Raw genomic sequence first — 18,484 nt, 5'->3', positions numbered from 1 at the left:
TAGATGCAAACCCTGAGACCGGGGTGATGTAACATCTCAGAGACAGGCAGCCATGTCCTCTTTAGCATGTTTCTGTTTTTACTACAGGCCAGTTGAAGGAGTCAGCCAGTTAGTTAGCTTAATATGTAGTTTTATATCTAAACTGAAACTGATCCCCGTTTTACGTATGAATTTAAAAACCTTTTAACCTTTCTATTCACTGAACTTACAGAAATAAACTGTCAAAACAAAAATATCCCTGCTAGCTAAAATCTATAAATAAATGTAACTTGCATTCATGAAAACTGGGTAAAAACTTATCTTTTAAAGATTACATTTTAAATTAACTAAGTCTAAATGACTTAGAAGTTGGGGGTTTTTTTCCTGGCTCACAGGGAACTATTAGGGGGAAAGACTAGGTATCTATCCATGTACAGCAGAAGCAATGAGTCAGCGCTACCTTATTCACCAGAAATCTATCTGCAGCCACTTTATGTTCCAAGTACTTTGTGACAGATAACTGAGCAGTATACTCAATTAATCTCTTCTAAGTGAATACCCATTACACCATCTTGGACTGCAGTTTCTGTTCTAGACCTGATTCTGCAGTCCAGCTTCTGTGAACCTGGTGTCGCTCCGCTTGCTGTAGCTTCTGGGAGTGGACCTAAAGCATTCAAAAGATGGACTACTGTCAGCAGCTCCAGCCCAAGATGGTGAAGTGTGAGTACACCCAACTGCAGGAGGAGATCCTCTTTGGGAAAATAGCTGAATTAAACTGAGGTCGGCTGTGACAGCAAAAAAGGGCAGGAAGCCAGTCAGTAGGAAAAATAAAAGCTGCAAAGGTCTGGGGCTTGCTAGTTAGCGCAACTGAACTTTCTAAATAAGGGCAAATATTATCCTACTAAACTGACTGCGAATGGTGCCACTCGCTCAGACAAATAGAGAAAATGCTCAAATAAGTAAACAGATATAGTCAGGAAGCTGTTAATATACTTAGACAGCCCAACAGAGCACAGCTGATGTGCTGAAAACACAACTGATCAACAAAACAGTGTTATGCTTGAGTAAATGAAACCCCCATTAACAAGTCTGCTTCATGCTTTTCTAACAAATGCTGGTAATCTTCCACTGGCTCTGGGTAAACCTGTCTGGGAGGCAACAAAAAATGCATCTATGCAAAAAAATAACCCTGAAAGAACATCTGAGACAAACTGCTATGAATTATTAAAATGACTTGGGTACAGACAAAACCAAAACCAAAAAAAACCACACACACGCACACACTTTTTTGGGGGGGGTAAAGAACGAAGAACATAAAGAACAAAATCTTGCCTGGCTTCTATTAAGCATGTCTTTAAGTACATAAGCTAGAAGCTAATCATCATGAGAGTTTCAGTCTGAAACACACCCTCCAAAACACATACAAGGGAGTATTCTGTTTCTGGGCATCCACATTAACACTGATGAGGGGGGTTTATAAATGATTCCCTGTGCCAGGTAACTGCCTGTGAGTGCCTGAAAACAGTCACTTATTAACAAGCATCCAGAGCTCCAGGGTGTTGAAATTTAACCGACATTACAGCCATTTCCTCAGAAGCTTAAATAAGGGGTCATTACGAGGTTGACCCCAGAGGTTTTCGGGTCAATGTAGGTAGTGGTGGGGGAAAGGAATTATACTGGTGGTAATTGTGATTAATGAAACACAGCCAGCTAAAATATATTAAAATATACATATATATACATACACATATACACACACACACACACACACACACACACACACACACACACACACACACATACATATACATATATATATTTTATGTGGATTCTACAGTATAGATATGCATACCTATAAAACCCCTTTAGAAAAGATCCAATAATTTAAGGACTTTTTGTTTTCATTTACAGCACATGACCAATCGGAGACAGTAAACACATTCATTGCCAAAGTATTTTCCAAGCCGCAAACTGCCATTCAAAAACTACATTTAAACTGAATTCAAAACCCAAATGTAAAGATTTCGTTTAAGGGAACTAAAAGTTGTTTTAGTTGTTTAGTTGTTGAACTTTGTTTTTACCAACTATATTTTGACAGCTAGTTTAATCTCCTTTTAATATTTTAAGTATAAACTGTTGAAATTTCACTGGCAAAGATTAGGCAGATTAGTCAGACATAAAAAAAAATAACAATGAGCTATATAAAATGACACCAGCAGAGTTAACACTGCAACAATAAGAGCTATGGCGTAGTGTTGTTCATCCCAACTTCCTGTTTTGCGGATAGGGATAGTATAGCGAAGCTAAAAACTCCAAAATTAAAGCAAGCTAGGTAATTTTAAAGCTTTCGCAAAGATTGGCGGTCAGATGACTGAGACTGTTGGGCTGAAGTGTTGAAGGCTCAAATGTTTTCAGAAGTTTATCCAGTGTTCCTGCCAAGTCCAGTGACCTAGTGTATTACAATACCGGTAATAAATTCTTCAGTGCCTTAGTCACTGACCATTAGGAAAGGGTTACATAGCCTCAAAATTATATCTATGATATGAATTTGCAACAATATTTCTCATGATATAATAATCTGAAGTGTGACTCAACACTGTAGTGCATAGTAGTATATCAAGCATCACAGTATAAGTCAATGGTAAGCACAAAAGTAGTCTAGGCAGTTTTTGCCTGGAAATATTAAGTAACTGCTTCACACTTTACCAATAACTGAAGTAACCTTGTAACAGCCCATCAGATGCTAACACAGGGCTCTCAGACATTCCTGGGCTTGACTTGTTTTTGCACACATTAAAGGGATGATATCGCAATATGGCATTTTTATATCTCGTAAACATGGTACTAAACAGGCCTTCTGATCACAGGAACAGGGAGTGCACTGTATAGTGCCTCGCAACAGCACTATAGCAGACTGATACTGCTATACTAATTGAGTGTGATGTTGAATTCCATCATGCTGGTCAAAGACAACATAGGTAACGATATTTTAAGTGGAAAGGCTGCAAATAATAGGAATTGTTTAGAACTGCAAGTCTAGATAAAAAAAGCAAACAACATTTCAATTCCTCAATTCCTTTTATCATATAAACATGTTTTAACCCATGTATTCGGTTTCTCTTCCACAAACATATCTTATGATCTGTGAGGTGAGAAAGAGGACAAGCTGAAACTATATTTCAGACTGGAGAAGGGGAAAAAACAACAACAGATTTCAGTCTGGCTGAGTGCTGGAAACCTCTCTACTTCCTGTGTGTTCTGACCTTCCAGTATCTGCTTTTATTTTCTTTCTGTTTTTTCCTCCTCCTCCCCTGCAGTTCTGTTGTTTGGCCCCCCTCACTCATCCTGCTCGGACTACACACACAGAGACATAATTCTGCAGCTTTCATGACTAAGCGTGGGCGTGCAGTCATTGTGTGGGCCTCGCTCGCTTTGCACCTACAGTACATAGTGCATAATGCATGTGAATACAGATGTTATATGGTGCAGATATATACAGTAACAACTAAATATGAAATGCCGAAATAATGCACTGAGCAGTATTTTAATTGAGACAGCTAAAACTATCTGCATACTAATTTCATATGCTACCATTCAGACCACCACACTGACTGTATACAAATCATAACCTGAATATTCTGACTGCAGCTATTTATGTACACAAAATTTATACTTAAAATATTAAAAGGAGATTAAACTAGGAGTCAAAATATAGTTAGTAAAAAGGTTTTAATGGCAGTTAAAACTGAAGGGCTAAGAAGAACGAAACAAGACAGACTTAATATCTAATAACTCACCTAGAACACTTAATTTTAACAGGTAATTGAAATAGAACTCAGGATGTGATTATCCTAGCTTAGCATAATTCTACGTCCATCGAAGTAACAACAAGATATTAGTGGAAGCCAGCAGTGCTAGTACTTTGCTTTTGTCAGAACAAAGGTAGCTGTTTTAATCCGTTTCCAGTCTGTATGCTAAGCTAGTCTAATCAGCTCCTGGCTCGAGGCCTTTCTCACTCACCATGTGTTAACAGACCTCTCTGCACTGAATCATACTTGTTATTAATCTCTGGCTCACTTCCACAGCATGTTTTTTATCATGTCTTCCTTCTCTCTCCCCAACTGGTCGTGGCAGATGGCAGTCCCTCCCTGAGCCTGGTTCTGCCGGAGGTTTCTTCCTGTTAAAGGGAGTTTTTCCTTCCCACTGTCGCCAAAGTGCTTGCTCACAGGGGTCATATGATTGTTGGGTTTTTCTCTGTATGTATTATTGTAGGGTCTACCTTACAATATAAAGTGCCTTGAGGTGACTGCTGTGATTTGGTGTTGTATAAATAAATACATTGAAATAAATTTAAATTGAGGTTAATGGATATAATGGACATTGATAAAATTCTTCTGTTGTTTCATAAAAGGACTAATGCTCCCCCAAATAATAAGAGCCTACTTGTGGTGGTCGTTTCGAGCTGCAGATGGGCCATATCTTCCTGACGCTCTCTTTGCCCGTCATCAGAACAGAATAGCCCCTTAAGTCTTTCAAACTATTTTTCAATATTTATTTAGATGTACTATCAAAGTTAAGGAATAAAAGTTACTGCTAATTTCCTGTAAAAGTAGATAAAAGTAACTAATTGTGCAAACCCTATCAACCTAACATATGTTTTGTGAGGCTATGTGACCAGATATGTATCAGAGACTGACAACACAGTGTTAAGTACTGAGACATCCAAGCTAATGTGACTGCATCACTTTTGGTACAGTTTCATTAGCTGTCAGCGCTAACCATCTGTGAAGTCACAATTGACTCTATTCAAAAATTTGACAATTTCTAGCACGCTATTGCAGTCTACAGATTTCTACAGAGTGCCATGTCACATTCTCAATATTCTCTCTGGTGTGCGTGGGGGGAAAAAAGAAAAAAGAGCAGACAAGTGGTTATTGTAAACGGTAAAGAAAATAGAAAATGTATAAGTGGCAGTGTGTTGTTTTTATGTTGGGGCCCACATATGGTAAACAGTGGCCTGGTCTTCAGATATATTTAGGAGTCCGTTAATATACCTGGGCGCCCTGCCCAAGTAAAGTCTGAGTGTGGGAAACACTGTGCCTCAACATGGCATGAATTTACTTTGAATCTCATCCGGAGGACAAGAAAATGGTCAAAATTCAACCTGGAAATGATCAGTTTCTAGAAGCTTTGATCTAAAAATATTAGTATTTCCTCTAGCTTTGAAAAAAAATTAAAGCTCAAGTCTGTCCACAGATGTACTAGTCTCCAGATCTAACCTGCTCTTCATTATAAGCCTCACTGGATTCAGCAAGGCTGTTATTTCCAACAACAGCACAGGAAAACAAAGCAGTCAGGTAGCTGCCTAAACTGCACATCGGGTTAGCCTAGCAAACTCCTCTCTGCCTTATCGCCCACTGACACACACTCTGAGCCAGCAGCAACACAGCTGAGCTTTACCCCTGGTGACCCCCGCACTGTTCCCAGTCAGGACACCCCAGGCATCCCTCGGATATGCCAGTCAGCAATTGGCACTGAAGAGGCAGCCACGTTTATGGATCATTCAAAACAAGGCACTTTCTGCTCACTTCTGAGGTTACGCTGTCTACTGAATAAAAACAGTTAGCATGTGCTAAATTTTCTCTTCTTGGTAAGGCAGTTAAGAAGGTTGAGTGCTAGACTCTGCAAGTAATTAAGTGAAGTTTAAAAACAGACACTTGCTGTGCAACTTACTTCGCACTATATATTTTAATACTGAAATATACTGAAACTAAGCTGATGTGACAGCTTTGCAAAGCATCACAGATAACACACACATTTCTCATTTTTACTTTTAGTTGATTAAAGTTCATTGCTGTTTCTATGCATTTCCCAGAGACTTTGAGAAATGAGATTTACTCTTTTCCCCTGTGTTTTTATACATATACATAAAACGCTATAAATCAAATCACTATTTCTGTCAAGCTTAAGGGTTCTTTTTTATTCCTGAGATAAACAGGCAATAAACACATATCCTCAGTACAAATTCAATAAACCGTCAAATGTAAACGAAGAAGAACACAAACAAAGTTGAAGTATTAACTGAAATGTGCTCCGCTTATGCTGCAAGGGAGGGAAAAAAGAAAGAAGGCACAAGAAGTGTCATGCTGCTTCAATAAAGTGTGCAGCGAGGCTCATACATGGATCAGATTTGCAAATTCATCACGGATCTGGTTTCAGTTGTCTTTTTACTCTCCGTGCAGAGCCAGGAAAAAAACAACTAGGAAAAACAGATGTGGCCAATGAGGGTCAATTATAATAATCAGCTTTTCATAGTATTAAAGGTAACTGTGTGACTGACATTTGTACTGAGACAGGGCATTATGGGCATATAGGTAGCATTCAGCTAGGCCTAGCTTCCTAAGAAGTGTAACTTGGATTATTGATGAAACGTTTCTCACACAGAAAACGCTAAGTCCAGATGGACAGAATCAACCTTTTGGGATTATCAGCAGCTGCTTTTTAATCTGGACATGGAGAATCCAGTTGTTGGATGCAGGTTGTTAACCAAGCTTGTACACATCATCTTATAATTCTTGTTGCCCCAGTCACCTATGTAAATATGGTCATTTCTGGCTCCAAAAAACCAACATGGTACCAACCAAAGGACTAACATCAAAGGTACTGTCAGTCATTTTTGAGTTTGTTGGAAGACATAAATACACACTAATCAGTTTTTCTTCTTTTAAACAAATTGATGCATTTTTCTAAAGAATTGATCCATTGAACATACATAGTAGGGGGTGCTGGTTTTCAAAGCCACCATGTTGCAATGCCATATTGAATATAGTGGCCAAGATGGACATCACCATTCTACATAATTACATTTTATACGTGTAGCTAAAGACGGAGGTAGGATGTAGCTAAGGACACATAAGTAGTATGCCAAAAACAGAGGAGAAGAGAACTCACAGGCATCCACCTGTTGTGTTTGCAATGGCAAAACTCCCAGAAAACTTGGGGATATCCTCAACAACTCGCCTCCGTATCACTGTCATCGCACAGAAGTACGTTTCAGTGATTCAATGATTCATCAGCCCTGGATACCTGGCATATTCACAGCTGAGGTAAACGGCAGTCTGATAGCCCACACTCACTACAGATGAATGGCAGCCAGAGCTTTTTGTCCTACAGTGGCCATCCTAGCTAGGATCACGGACTTGGATCAGAAGGGATAAAAAAAAAAAAAAAAAAAAACCCTGACGTCTAGCAGTGAGATTTTACATACTTCAACTTTAAGGCTTTAAAGTGAGAAATCTAGACAAAATCAGATAAATGTCTCACAGTCTTTTGCTGTGTCAAAGTCAATTCATCTGACAGTGTCAGAAATTTTTTTCAGCTTTCTCCATCATTTCTTTCTCACTAGACCGTAAAACACAAACAACACCTCTGTAAATAACATGCGGTAAATATGTGGTACACACTGTACTGCACTCTCATACATCCAAAAGAAGCCAGTCCCAGTCTGTTTCACTGACTGACCAATCAGAAAATCTAAAGTCATTCCGCTGCCACACCGGAGTGTACCGAGGGAAGCATCAAATTATAGCATGCCATCAACATCACTGAGTAACTAGTTAGTGCAACGTTAGCAATACATGGTGGAGATTTGGAATTTAATCAATTGTTGATTTTACTGAACTGCAGGTTAAAGTTAAATCTAGCGACAGGCCACCACTAAAGGGTGAAAAAAATTGTAGAGGCTTGGTACCATCATGTTGGACACTGAACATTTGATCTAGTTTTAAATACTAAGGAAGACTGAACACTAAAAAGCACTAATGAGTAGGTAGCAAGTAATGTAAAACCGGTATGACGTACATTACAGGTATTTAAGGTACCTAGAAGTGAAAGTGAAACTTCAAACAAGTCCTGATTGTGTTCGACATAAATGCTTCTTTTTTAATGAAAGAGCGTACTGTGTGTCAGTAAACTAGGGCATGGGTTAGATACAGGCATATGCAAGTGCTGCATGATTCGGTATGACACAGCTTTGTGTGAAATTTAATCTAAATGTAATCTAATTTAATTTTTTTTAAAAATGTGTGATGTAAAGAGGAAGATATATTTGGTCTTCTCTACGTGTAATTTTAAGACATGGTAATATCTGAACATGAGGACTGTAAGACATGTAAAATATGTAAAATGTATCTGCAATTTTGTGAGTGACAATGTATTTTTGGAAAACAGGATGCTGGTACCACTTGTGATCTGCATGCAAGTAGCATGCATCAAGTGCTTTAGTGAAACGGGCAACAGCTCAAGAACAGGCTCTTAGGAGCTCCAGCATCTTTCTGAGAGGATTGCCAAACATGAAAGCAGCAGGATTCACCTGGAAAAAACACAAAATTTAGGCTTGCTTGGCAGCAAAATTATAGTGAGATTGCTCTGCATTTCAAACAAGGAACTGAGCAGCTAAAGGCAGCAAGAAAAGGTGAGCAGGTAGGTGCTCAATGGGATTATCAGCCTAAATTAAAACTGTGTGAAACTGTCCTGCCGTTTTTTTCCCTATTGAACATGTAGCCTGTGTCTGCACGTCTCTGTTCACACATGCCCTACACCATGTGTGGCTCAGCTCAGCTGTGTGTAGTCGAGCAGTGATGTAGAGAGTGAGATGAAAAGGGAATTTGTGCAACATTTTAAGTGACATTTATGACAGATCAACATTAAGTCAAGCTGCTACTAATTAATGATTTCAACAGAAGACAACATAAATGTTTTTGCACCCACAGGAAACCCACCGAGGCACAGCAAGGACATGCCAGTGTCACACAGAGAGGCTGCAAAGTGACAGTGCAAACCACTGCACCTCAGATTCCTCTGTGGTTTCACCAAGAGTCGAAGATTCAAAAGTATTCACTTATCTGTAGTACAGGGGGGTTGGCACTTAAGCCAGGGCAGGGCCTTGCTTTGTGGTGCTGGGTGTGTATATGCACTCCTGCATCTCTTTTGCAGGAAACTCTCACTAAAGAGACTCTTAAACTCCTGACTTTTATTTATATCGCTGTTAAATAACATTAAATAAAACTTTGCATTACTAATGTGTTATAATGGTGGCTTTGTAGTCAAGAGGTGTCAATCATATTTAAGCATAATTATCTGAAGATCCACTAGCTAAGAGACCGCTTATAGTTTGTCAAAACTAGATTCTGAAAAATGCATTTAACATTTTCACATTACGTTGCAAAAGTTGCTCAGACCGACATCAAGAGGGGACTTCCCCATTGAAATTAGTCAGTAGAAATATAACACTGATTAACAGTTTCCTCTGCCATGAGTTTGTTATTGGACAGTGAGAACTGTGCATACATGAGCTGTCTCAGTTTCTTGAGTCATAAACAATGTTACTGAAGCCTTGCACACAGATTGCACTGAATGTGTGCAGGCACCTTCCTGTCTTTGCCTCTAACATTAATCTAATTTGATAAGCAAAAGCCTTGATGTGTTATAGTGTCACATGGCAAGATGTTACTTTTTTCTCAAGACCACATTTTCCCTTCTTCTACAGCTTGCCTTGGCAGCGAGTCCTAAAATTGCTCCATTAGGAGGCTATTATGCTTTATCAAGGGATAGGTTTCAAGCTCTGTTTGCTCTGACTGACAGGTTTGCTGGAAGTAACTTGCTCGTTCCACCTACTGCTCCACTCTGCCGCTGTCCTTGACACAAATTAGGATTGTCTGGCACTCGCTACAGCCAAGAGGGCATCTGTGACTATAGTCTCATGAGCTGAAGTCAACAAGAATTAAATAGCGCCGCAAAATTAGTAGAAATTCTTCTCACATTCCCAATAGTGAATTGACGAGCATGCAGTTAGGTAATAAAATATTTGACTCACAAGCTTTTTTTGTTTGTTTGTTTGTTTGTTTGACACAAAAACACAGGTGCATGCTTGGACTTTATCGCGTTCCCTCATTCCCTCCTCTAAAAATATCTGCACCATCAGGAAACCAGACCAAAAAGTCTAAATGGCCCTCATAAGCCCTGCAGCCGCACAGAGGAACGGTGATGTGTAACTGCAGTGCTAACAGGAGTGCATTTCACTACACGCATGTAAACGAGATACACCCAGCCACCCAGCCACCCACCCACGCGCACACACACGCACACACAGAGGATGTTTTGAGTGTGCTGCAGTGTGGGCACCGGGGGCCCTGAATGAAAAACATGCTGGTAGAAGACATGTATCAGATGTTTGTCCACTTGTGGAAAAAAAAACATGTTGATCAAAGATCCCACTGTGGCTTCTTCCTGAAAACGGGGACTGTGAGTTCTAGCACAGCAAATGCTTAGCTTGACACTTTCCTCACCGACTCTAACTAAAGCCTCTGCAGTTTTATGGTGCGTGGTGACTTTTTGGTATATCAGTCCACAGGTGACACTTTGAATGAGCTTCCTGAAAGCCATCAGAGATTGAGTTTTACTGTAGATGAAGAAAATAGCCCACACCCACACATTTTTGGTTAGCCATCATCCACTCTGTTCCACAAGGGTATAGTCGTGTGGTGCCATTTAACACTCATAACATGGTTAAGGTCTGTCTGCTGTCTCTTCTTGATTTGGTTATTATAAATACTGATAAATCAGCAAATAGCCAATATTATCCCATAATATCAACCTGCCAATAACGGGGCTCTAACTCAACCGTCTAGTAAAAAAGAAAAAATGCAATAAAAGCTGCAGTGATATGGGAGGCATTGCTAACAGGGAAATAAACCCTGAAGTAAACCTTATCCAAACTGATAATCTGATAAACTGAGCCTTAAATGGGACAAAAGTGTCATCCGCTGTACTGAGAATAGCAAAAATTACGAAACCCTGACACACTTAAGAATTAACATATTTTTACAGGGTTTTTTCTTCCTTTTTTTCAAGAGAAACAGGGAGCAGGAGAGCTAATTGTACGGTTTCCTAAAGGTAAATAGTAAAAAAAATAAAGTAGTACTGCTTCCTAGGAGCAAATGCATGAATTTTATTTTGTCATCGCCCAGTTTTCCTCTGGAAAAAATAAAAAAAGTTGTTGACAAAAGTTATTGATCAATAAAATTAACACCTCTGACTGTTTTCTTACCAGTGGTTTTTATAACGGGACAGGTTGCGGTAATGTATCATTAATTGAGTTGTTGGCAGATAAAAAGGCAGGCGTTTTTCTAGACATCAAGACAAAGCTTAGAGAAGAGTGAATAGAGGTCTTAAATTTCTCCTATTCTGTGTTCACATGTACAGGCTGGCAGCCGGGGAACAACAAACACACACATAAACTTGTGGTTCTAATTAGAGATCATGTTAGCAGTGAAACTGAGGAAAAAGGAACCCACCATTTAGCAGCTAAAACGACAAATCCTGGCATTAACTAAATTATTAAGCTGCTTAATGTGCGACTAAGTGACCGATCCAAGCCACAAGCTGATGTTTTTGGTAGCTTAAGCAGACAGCGAAGGTGTGAGACAGAGACACGTGCTTGTTTGTAGATAAGCAGCATGGATTAGCTATAGAGCAGTGTCTGAGGCTTTGAACCACTGTGCTGGTTATTAGCCAGCGATTGCTAAAGATGTTGGTGTTTTCATAAAGACCAATATACAAAGCCCTTAAACCCAACCACAAGACGCTAAAACACCAAAGTGCAGAAGGTGTGAAAACTCCTCGGACGTGCAGACGCCAGAGTGAGAGACATTATGCTGCTCCACTCTCTGGTCCCCACTTGCATTCAGTGGAATTCCAGTTATGGCCTCTGGCTCTAAGCCAAGCGCCCCACCATGAACTCTCTCTAATGCTTCTGTTAAATCAGCACCTTCCGCCCAACAATCCACAACAGCAATACAGCTGCTGTTTAGAAGCCCTGCAGAGAAAGCGACTATTCACATTAATAATCAATCACTGTAACAAATGGCCCCAATTAACAATAGTAATCCTTTTTTTCCCCCTTTACCATGACCGTGACATCATCATACGAGGAGTTATCCTTTCCTCAGCCCACCTCTGCCTCAGTTCTTTCCTGCGTTTGGTCACTTACAGCGACATTTGGAAACAGGCTTTGTGCCTCCTCGCTGACAGATTCCTCCCTGTTTGACTGCAGAGCGCTGGCGTAAAATGGCAGCTATAGAAAGAAGAACTTGCACCACTATTCTGAGGAACTGACACTACAATCTGAGGGCAACTGTGGATGGTTTAGTACATGCTGTACCTTCAAAGTAACCGCCCCATTAAGATTTTTGGTCTATTTAACCAGCGCTCTTATGTTGGGATGTTTTTGCACCTGCCCGTTAAACCTGTCAGAGTGCCGCTTCCAGCCTGGCAAATTACTGTCAAACTGAAAGAATGTCTTTTTCGAATGACCCCACCTCCCTCTCTCTCCCCACAACAGGATATTGCTCAGTGGCACGACAGGAATAAGGTCGTACGGAGACATGTAGAGGCAGGCCACGGACAAAGATTCAGTGAAGAATTAAAAAACAAGAGGCAGGAGGAGGCAGGAGAGAGATAGGATCTCTCAGGCACACAGAGAGAGGGATTGTGTTCGCTCCGGCCTGTCTCCTATACAAACACTACATTAAAATAACTCCTCTGTTTTTTTTGTGTGTTACAGCAGATGCATTTCCAGCTGGGAAATAACCTGACAAGGCAGATGATACGCAATGGGTGAGGGCGAGGCCATTCTGTGGCGCATTGATGATACCGACTGAAACAAAAGGCACGATGGAAATATTGAGCAGCCTCAGAGAAACATATTCTTAGGATGTGCTGAAGCCACTGCTATCAGCAAACCTTGAATCAAGAATAGTGACCTTTGGATGCTCCCATCCAAGGCCACACCCTAAAAAAAGTGTTGCTAGGTGATCTTTTTCATTCGGCGTAGTTTGGTGATCAGGATCTCTAACAACACAAAGGATGAGCAGAGGAAGGGTTTTTTTTAGGCCGCAGCAGAGTTGATGGGGATTATATGCTGCGTCACAGGAATGATAATAACAGAGAGCAAGCTGCTGCACAATTCAGCTGGCTCTCTGTTTGGGTTAAAGCTGCCGTTAGAGCTGAGAAAAGAGCTTCTTATTCTACAGAAAAAAAAGGGGGAGACAGAAAGCTTTATCAGTGATACATCTCCCTGCATTGTTGCTTTAATGACAAGGTCCAACGCCTACGTGTCTGCCACAAGGCCCCGAAAACACTGACGCAAGACCTTTGATGCAAGAAGAGGACAGCGTTAAAGTCCAAAGTGTGAGATATAACGGTGCCGAGAAGTAAAACTCGTCCACTGCATTCTTTCACAGGAAAAACTTGGTATTCTTGTCCTAGGAGCAGTATCCAAACACACACAAGCAGGCACACAAAGATGACAAACAAAAGTAAATTGACCCATGCAGTGAAGGGACCTGGAGTTATGCTGTGAGGGAATTTTGCTGGCAAGGTTAGGGTGCACATCCCCCACAAATCAATACAAAGTTGTAATGAGAGCGCCCCACCAAACTAAATATAGGAGCATGTTTTGGAAGAGTGGTGTGTTCAATCCATTCAGTGGAGCGCTGCAGACTGGTTTGGCACACACTGGCCCTGCATTTCCCTAAGACACTTTATGTTAGTTTTTCCTGGTATGCGTCAGCCGTCTATAGGTCTGGCCTACCTTATATAGCCCAGGAGTCACATGATGTCAAAGTCTAGATAAATCTGAATTTCTTATCAATAATGATACAGAATCAGAATGAGAGACGGACTAATCTGGCAAACTGAATGATAGCTTAAAAGGCCCTCTTTGTTCTAGATAAAGCTTTGTAAACACTGAGAGATTCCTTTAGGAGCTTTACAGTACAGCCATGTTCATTAGAGCCATGAGGCTTTCCTAAGCAGAAGGCCCTGTAATTATATCCAAACCTTTGATTTCGTTGAACTAACCCCCAACAGACAGACTGAAGCTATGCTGATCTGCGCTGCGGGCTTGAAGGACTTACTGTTGTTGGACTTGAGATCCCGGTGGATGACAGGGACGATGGCTTCACTGTGCAGATACAACATCCCTCTGGCTATCTGCACAGCCCAGTTGACCAGGACGTGCGGTGGTATTCGACGGCCTGCCAGAGCACGGCTCAGCGGCCCACCTGAGGCGTACTCCATGATGAGACACAGGTTGGGCTCCTGCAGGCACACGCCCTTCAGGGCGATGATGTTGGGGTGGGTGAGCATGGAGAACAGACGGGCTTCCTGCCTCACGTTCTGTGCTGTCACGCTGATGTCCTCGTCCGGGTCTTGGCGGGCGGCCTTCACCGCCACCAGCTCTCCTCTCCATGTACCACGATACACTTTTCCAAATCCCCCAACCCCGATGACCTCCTCCAGGCTCAACTCCCGGAAATCTACCTCTTCTGGTTCAAACTCACCCACCACAGCCGGAGCAAGCTCATCCACCACAGCACTGCCCGGAAGTTTTCCATATCCACTTGGCTTGAAGGAACCGTAGTTGGATGGGAAGATACCCACCTTGTTGTTGACCTTTCCCGCCCACCAGCCCTCATCCCCTGATATCTCCGAGTCCAGAGAGAGGACTTCCACCAGATCGCCTTTACGTAAGGTGAGCTCATCTTTACAGGATGCCTCATAGTCAAATAAGGCTGTCCACACAGGGTTGGTGAAGTTCCCTTTTTGCGATTGTTCCAAATTTTTCCAGTTGGACAGCGGGCCACGGCTGAATATATTCTTCAGTGGCTCCATGGAGCCTCAAGCAGATGTTTTGACTGAATCTGATTTAGCACCCCAAGGGTTTGAAAATAAAGTACAAAGGAGTACTTTATTGCGCCTCGCTCCCTTTCCTGTCTTTCTTGTTGGCTCATCAGGGACTAATGAAATGTGTTCAAAAGTTGGACCAACAAGTGGGCTAGAGGAGAGGAGTCAAAGACAACAGAAGCGCAAGTGTCTTTTATTCATCACCGCATTAAACTCGTCTCTCCATCGGATGAATCACTAGAGATTTCTTTTGTTTGATTAAGGCTAAGTGTTTCAAAGCTCAGAAAGACAGCACTGCTTCCACTGAAATTCTCTCTGTTCAAGTGATGTGGTGTGTGGTTTTCCAACACATGGTTTAAGCACAATATCATTTCACCGGCCTGTATTTAAGAGCCTCTCGAATCACCTCATTATGGCTAATTTAGCTCTTCTTCCCCCTCATTCAAAACTGCCACCTGTTGAGTCCTGACTTTGTTTTGTTTTGTTTTTTTAGAGAGGGAAAGTTTAAGAAGACGAATAAAAACTACTCAGCTTACTGTGAAACACTCCCAGGTACTGCTATTGCAACTGGTAATAAAGGTTCCCACCACACTTAACTGTCCATTTTAAGTTTTTATGTATTTTTAGCCATTAAGTGCAGTGGCCACCACAAGCAGGAAGCGCTGAGAAGCGGAGAAGAATAGCAGGAAAGGAGCATTCAGTCCAGCCAACCAGTGTTTTACGACAAGTTTCAGCGCTGTCCAGTCCGCATTAAGCCCAAAACTCCAATAACGGCGTCTCACCGCAACTTTGCGGCACTTCCGCAGGAAATCCCGCATCCCATTGCGCCAAAGTATCCATGCTCACGGTCTTATGGGAAGCACACAAATAGCCAGCCTTTACCATAACATAAAGCAAACTTGGGGACCGCTGACTTTGTAACAGGAAGAGCTCTCCAAACCTGCTCGGCTCTACTTTCCTCAGAGAAACGCAGTAAAAACAAATCCCGTTAGTTCCTGGTGGGAGTTCAGCGCGTGGCCTGGTCCGGCTCGAGTCCCCCGTTCTTACAGTCGGTATCCAAAGAGCGGAACAACTCCATCATAACTTCATATCACACTTGTCTTCCTCGGGCAGAGCTCACTCGCCAGGTTCTCGAACCACTTCTACGTCTGCGCTTACGGTCAGTGGAGAGGGTGGGGTTTCAAAACTTTTTTCTCTCCCAACAGGAAGAGTCAGATGACAGAGCGTCGTCAAGTTACGCGAAACGGCGTAACGCGTTCTCTTGAAACTTTCAAAATAAAACTTGTGGGCGCCTTTACGTGGTTGCGTTATAACTTAGAAGTTGGAAGTGTTTAGCTACCAAGCTGTGCATCACAATGCGCTATAATACTAACTTATATCTACATTTACTGTTACTAGAACTACTACTATATATACTAAGTAGTATAATAATAGTACTACTATTACTACTACTACTACTACTATTAGTATTATTATTATTATTATTGTTGTTGTTGTTGTTGTTGTTGTTAATAATCTTGCTTTCCTATGCAGTGAAAACCCTATACGAAGCCCTGTGTAATGTAATTTCAAGTCAGTATATATTATATACCTAATAAAAGTACCCAGATCTGAACGGGATACTATTTTGTAGCAGTAACCTGAGTTAAGAAATAGTTATTTTGACATGTGAGTACAGGTAAAAGAATAAAGTTAAAGTGGTTTGTGGCCTCCTTTAAAAACTATAGTTTGTAGTTCTGATACTTTTATTTTAAAAGACTTCCCCAGTTCCCGTGTTTCGAAGTTAGCTAACTTCTTGTTAGCTAACTTCACCAAATTAAGCAGCTACTTACAAAACAACAACAAAGAGGAAGTTTTTGCCTACACTTACATTTTTTTAATCTAGCCCCATTAAAATGAGTTTTGACGAATTGACAATAATAGTCATTTAATGATGTGATTCTGAAATACTGGGTAAAAGAGACACATCTTTTAACCGCAGATGTTGTTTTGATTTTACGGTACAGTTTAATCTGACTTTTATTTTGAAAGAACCTGGGGAAAAATAAACTCATAAATGCTGCACTATAGTTATAAGTATGGTAGAATATTTAGTAATCCTGGTGATGATGTCACCTGGTGATGGAAGTCCATTAGTGCAAAATAAAGATTATAATTTATGCAGTGAAAAGTTCAGATTGTGAGAACTACATAAATACAGTATTTCATAATTGGATTTTTTTACATAAAATTTTGGATTTTTATTTTATTTTTATATTTTATAATTTAATTCAATATTACATGGAATATTATCTAGTGTTATACTAGAACAAATTTCTATGTAAATGTGGCTGTATTTCCTAAACAGTTCATGCAATGCTTTTGTTAAACCTTTTAAATTAAAGATGAAAGTCTGTATTTTAATCACATGTTGATTGTTTGATTTTAAATCCACCAAGGTGATGTACAGAGGCAAAACTACGAAAATTGTCCACATACTTGGAATACTTGTATGTCACCTGGGAATCAGGAACTGGCCCTGGTCACTGAACACTTTACCAGATATTTTTTCAAGGATGTGTGCGGCAGTCTGCAGTCAGCATGTGTTTTGTGGATTTGGAGGAAAATTTTTCATTCCTCAAAGTGTCCATTGCATTGCTGAAAATAAGTCAGACCATTCTTTGGTGTTGGACTCTGCCAGGCTGTCCTTTGTCACTGATTGTGTTCATAATTTCTATGGACAAAATTTCTAGTGTTCACGAGAAACTGCAGAAGGGGAAGAAAGTGTTAGGTTCAGTGGTCTCAGGATCTTGTTTCTGCTGCTGCTGATGTCGTTTCTTGGCTTCATCAAACCATAACCTCCCGTTTGCACTGGGACAGTTTACAGCAGCACGTGGATGAGAATTAGCACCTTTGAGTCTTGGGTCAAGGCTTTCAGCCACTCTGGGTCGAGGACTTGTTGCTGCCCCAAGTAAAGGAATTTTAAGTATCAGTAAGCAGAGAGGGAGGGTGGCATCCACAACCATCCATCTGCTGTTGTGAAGAGAGAGCTGGGTGATAAAAATGAAGCTCATGATTGACTGGTCCATCTACGTTCCCAACCATGTTTTTTAACATGACAAAAACACCCACACAGGGCGCACACCATGGTTTTGTAGTCACCTAATATTTAAAAGTTATTTAAAAATAGCCTTCAGTAAAGACTGGAGTATATTTTAGTAAGTGACTGCTGGTGTTCCCACTGATGAAGGTGCATTCTATCCATACAAACAAAAAGACTTTATCTTGGAAAAGGTCAGGGAATTCCTCTTGGCCATATTTTCCCATGTTTGTAAGTCAGTGCCTTCTCGGGAGGTGACGGGAATCAGAGGGTCACCTCTGTCCCCGCCGGCTCCTGTGTGGAAACAGCGTGCTTCCTTCTGTTAGCCCTTTGATGGCTCCCCTCCCCTCCCTCCTTCCCTGCACCACGGCTGCCGTTTGTTTGAACACCAACCTCCTAAAGTCAACTACCGACACCCCATCCCACCTTCCTCCCTCTTTACCCCACACACACACACACACACACACACACACACACACACACACACACACACACTGAGCAAAACCCCTCCCTCCTCACAGTGAGCTGAGTCAACGCTTGTGCAGGAAGGATGCAGTTGTTTTCGTGGTCCCAGCTCTGCACTGCTTGGTCGGCTGTGTTTGGGGGTGGGTGTAAGAGAGGCGGCTGCGTTTACACGACAAAGGGGACTGTTTAAAAAAAGTAAAATAGAGGCAGGAGGAA

At 41.2% G+C, this 18,484-nt stretch overlaps 1 protein-coding gene across 2 annotated transcripts in view; it reads right to left on the bottom strand.

The window, feature by feature from the left end:
* Positions 1–16,048, bottom strand: part of LOC116335810 (mitogen-activated protein kinase kinase kinase 11) — a 53,441-nt gene extending 37,393 nt beyond the window's left edge. The window contains exon 1 of one of the 2 annotated variants that reach the window (XR_004200669.2): positions 13,956–16,046. Coding sequence is in view for 1 of the 2 variants with exons in the window: in XM_039609307.1 (XP_039465241.1) it covers positions 13,956–14,712 (757 nt within the window). In the remaining variant the exon portion in view is untranslated. Of the gene's footprint in view, positions 1–13,955 lie in introns of both variants that reach the window. The other variant, XM_039609307.1, reaches the window with a different exon arrangement.
* Positions 16,049–18,484: the final 2,436 nt, after the last annotated feature.

The sequence above is a fragment of the Oreochromis aureus genome, linkage group 3, assembly GCF_013358895.1.
Source record: "Oreochromis aureus strain Israel breed Guangdong linkage group 3, ZZ_aureus, whole genome shotgun sequence".
Lineage (NCBI taxonomy): Eukaryota > Metazoa > Chordata > Actinopteri > Cichliformes > Cichlidae > Oreochromis > Oreochromis aureus.
This window is presented reverse-complemented; position numbering and strand designations above follow the sequence as displayed.